Source organism: Panicum virgatum, chromosome 7K (genome assembly GCF_016808335.1).
Source record: "Panicum virgatum strain AP13 chromosome 7K, P.virgatum_v5, whole genome shotgun sequence".
Lineage (NCBI taxonomy): Eukaryota > Viridiplantae > Streptophyta > Magnoliopsida > Poales > Poaceae > Panicum > Panicum virgatum.
In genome coordinates this window covers 39,419,747-39,423,303 of record NC_053142.1, presented here as the reverse complement: position 1 = coordinate 39,423,303, position 3,557 = coordinate 39,419,747, and the positions used below count along the sequence as shown (strand labels likewise).

Below are 3,557 nucleotides of genomic sequence, written 5' to 3'. Positions count from 1 at the left end.
GGCCCAATCAAAACGGTTTGAGCCGGCCGGCAGTTGCCGCCGCGCGCGTCATCCCCGGAGCCAGCCTAACCGGATGACCTTATCGCGTAGCGGCCGACGTGTGGGGCGCCGATTGGAGCCCGCAAATCGCCTCTCATCTCGCACGCTGCCGCCGCCGGCGGCCACTCGCCTCCCGCCACGACCACCAGTCTCGCCGCCGCCGCCGCCGCACGACGACGGGGCTCGGCCACGCCAAGTAAGCGCGCGCGCGGTCACCGTCAAAACCAGACAAAGGGACGAGGAGGGGCAAAACTAACGGCGCCCGGAGGAAGAAGGCTACCGCCGATTTGTTCCCTTCTTCTGCGCACCCCCCCCCCCCCCCCCGGCCCCCTGCTTATTTTACTCCTCCTCCGATCCACCTCGTCCCTCCAGCCAGATCATCAGAGGGCCAGCGGAATAATCTATCCCGGTGCAGTGGCGGTGATAAACAAAACACAAAAGTATCTTCCCTGTCTGCCATCGCCACCAGCTCGCCCCTACCTCGTCTTCTTCCGGTTCTTCCTCCTCGCGCAGCAGAGGGGAGGGAGGAACACAGGAGGGATTCATGGAGCTGGGGAGCCGTCACCTGGCGGCGAGCAGCTGCAGCTACACCACCACCTACACCCACTGCTCCGTCGGGTTCCACCCCCTGGTCCGCGCCGGCCGGATCCGCGCGGCGGCCGAGGGCGGCGACCGCCGCCGGAGGGGCGCCAGCCTCGCCGCCGATGGCCCCAGAGTCGTCGAGGTCACCGCGGCTCCCGTCGCCGGCGGGGCCGCCGGGAGCGCGGGGTTCGGGGCCCGCGACGCGGAGCTCGCCATGTGGGACAAGCTCGGGGCGGTCGTCAGGCTCAGCTATGGCATTGGTCGGTGCTCCACCATCCCCACGGCTTCATGCCATTCCTTGCATCGTCACGGGCATGCATGCAATGGATCAACCCTCCTGACCAATCTGTCTATGTCTGGACAGGGATTTACGGGGTCATGGCGCTCACCGGGAGATTCATATGCCAAATGGCCGGGATAGACTGCACGGGGGGCTTCCACCCCTCGCTCACGGCGCTCGTCCAGGGGCTTGGCTATGCAGCTCCGCCAATCATGGCTCAGCTGTTCATCCTCGATGTATGTGCGGCGTCCTCCTCTTTCACAGCTCAGCTGGCCCCACTTCTCAATTCCTTTTACTAACTTGGTTTATTTCTTTATTTCTGCATAACTAGTAATAATATAATCTAGAATAGATAGATAATTTGCATGCGGTTTTAATTTAATTAATTTCTGCTTGCAGGATGAAGTTGTCAAATATTCGCCTCATGCGCGCGCCATCAGAGATGTGGAGGATGAGGAGCTTCGCAGCTTCTTCTATGGCATGGAACCATGGCAGGTACTGTACTTATACATGAAGCACGACGGTTGTTATAGTTAATTGATTCGCAGTGCTCTCAAAGATCTGTGCATGTTTGCTGCATAGCATAAATAGATTGTATTGAAACAAACCGTGTGTAATCTCTCTATTGCCACAGCGCTAGGTGTGAGTTGTTATGGGGAATGGCTTCAATCTACTAATTAAAGTCAATATGAGATTGTAATTTCTTATCTGTCTTACATTTGCAGTTCATGCTCATCGTGACTGCTAGCTCAATTGGTGAGGAGCTGTTCTACCGTGCAGCTATTCAGGTATGTGCACCTCATAGTAAATGCTTTTATCGCTTCGTTTGCTCATATTGTTGAGGCGAAAATCACTGAACTTGTAGGGAGCATTAGCTGATATTTTCCTGAGGAGCACGGAGCTCATGAAAGATGCTCGAGGGATTGCATCCCTGGTATGTATGCCTTCAGCTGAACTGAGATGAAACTGAAATTTGTGATATCTCTAATATCCGTCTAAATTCAACCGTACCCATGCATGCGATGCAGAGCGGAATTGTTCCTCCTTTGGTTCCATTTGCTCAAACGTTCGCAGCAGTCATCACTGCAGCCCTCACAGGATCCCTCTACTATATCGCCACCGCTCCGAAAGGTGATCCATGTTCTACTGACAGTCTGACAGTCCTAATTTGCACATAGCTATTAATTGTTCTCCCCTTTTTTCTGGTAGAATCGATTGTATTCCTCCTTAAAATTAGTGAGCTATATATGTGGAGTGATATAAATTTTTCATTTAAATTTCAGACCCTACTTATGTGGTGACACCAGCAATGCGTTCACGGTCGGGGCGGGAGAACCTCAAGAAACTATTTGCAGGTATGTCTGGCTAAATATATAAAATCATTTGTAATTGTGCCGCTGGTATATACAGTTGCAGAGTAGTTCATTAGAATCTGCTAGAGATATATAAACAAGCCTCCAACTGGAGATTAATATCATTATATCAGCAGAGTAGCACATGAGAAAGTAGTATAACTGAATCAGCTTCGTTTTTTATGGATTTGCAGCTTGGTACGAGAGGAGGCAAATGAGGAAAATATACTCCCCGCTTCTAGAAGGAATCTTGGCTTTCTACCTTGGCTTCGAATGGATCCAGGTATGCATAGTATAGTAGATCTATGCATGAATAATGGACACGAATTAATATATTCAGCTTTATGTTCACAAAATACGATTCATGAAACGATTGACAATGTCTGTGTGATGGGTACAATGCAGACCGACAACATCCTGGCGCCTATGATCACCCACGGCATATACTCCGCCGTTGTCCTTGGCCATGGGCTCTGGAAAATCCACGACCACAGGAGAAGGCTACGGCAGAGGATTCAGCAGGTTAGAAGCCAAGGGAAAAGTTCAGACACATTGTAACTGCAGGGTATCGTATGATCCATCGATCTCAATCAGAAGACCGGGCGTCCAGGCGTCTGACAAGTTTTGATCCAGTTAACCAGCATAGGTAATTAAGACAGGTACAAGATTGGGGGAAAAATATATATGCTCATGTAATAATGTAGATAAAGTAGATAAAGTCTGTACAGATGCCGATAGATATGCAGGATGAATCAATATGGTAGGAAGTAGAATAGTGTACGACTCCAAGTGTGTACTCCTATAGCATTTGTGTAACACCTCAGGTGTCAACCACCTAGAATTAAATTAATCATGGTCATTGATTTCAAACACACGCGACAAATCACTAAACCAAACTTTTCTTGTCAGCTTTGGCCAGACCGGTCTGACCGGTCGGGGCAACCGGTCTGACCAGTTGAACCGGTTTCAACCGTTTTAGGCCCCACAGCATTTAAATCTCTATCTCATCAGATCACTCTCCCTCCCAAGCTCCCTCATGCTCTCTCCCAAGCTCTCCCTCTTCCCAAGCCCTAAATCCTCGAATCCTCCATTTCCACTCGATTCAAGGCTAAGGAAGGACCAAATCGACTTGGGGAGGCTTCTTCTCCACGATTCCCCACCCAGGGTGCGGTGGATTCATGTTTTTCGCGGGGGGAGGACTCATTCAAGGTATCCTAGCTTGGGATGGCTCGATCTCTCCTTCTAGGCGATCTTAAGTGATTCCCTCTGGTCAAACACCTTTAAGGGCATACCCGAACTAGATC

At 50.7% G+C, this 3,557-nt stretch overlaps 1 protein-coding gene across 1 annotated transcript; it reads left to right on the top strand.

Moving 5' to 3' along the window:
- Nucleotides 1–365: 365 nt before the first annotated feature.
- On the top strand, nt 366–3,127 carry LOC120642484. The gene is made up of 9 exons (XM_039919036.1): nt 366–881; nt 986–1,137; nt 1,301–1,396; nt 1,627–1,689; nt 1,767–1,835; nt 1,930–2,032; nt 2,185–2,256; nt 2,448–2,536; nt 2,659–3,127. Exons 1-9 carry the CDS (start codon nt 584–586, stop codon nt 2,809–2,811), a joined length of 1,095 nt encoding a protein of 364 aa, XP_039774970.1. The 5' UTR covers nt 366–583; the 3' UTR covers nt 2,812–3,127.
- The last annotated feature ends 430 nt before the right edge of the window (nt 3,128–3,557 follow it).

What these genes read in the sequence shown, in the direction of transcription:
- LOC120642484 (XM_039919036.1), top strand. Translation starts at nt 584, where the DNA reads ATGGAGCTGGGGAGCCGTCACCTGGCGGCGAGCAGCTGCAGCTACACC. An exon ending in TCTACCGTGCAGCTATTCAG is followed by an intron (nt 1,690 to 1,766) that starts GTATGTGCACCT and finishes CTGAACTTGTAG; the next exon opens with GGAGCATTAGCTGATATTTT. An exon ending in CCTCAAGAAACTATTTGCAG is followed by an intron (nt 2,257 to 2,447) that starts GTATGTCTGGCT and finishes ATGGATTTGCAG; the next exon opens with CTTGGTACGAGAGGAGGCAA.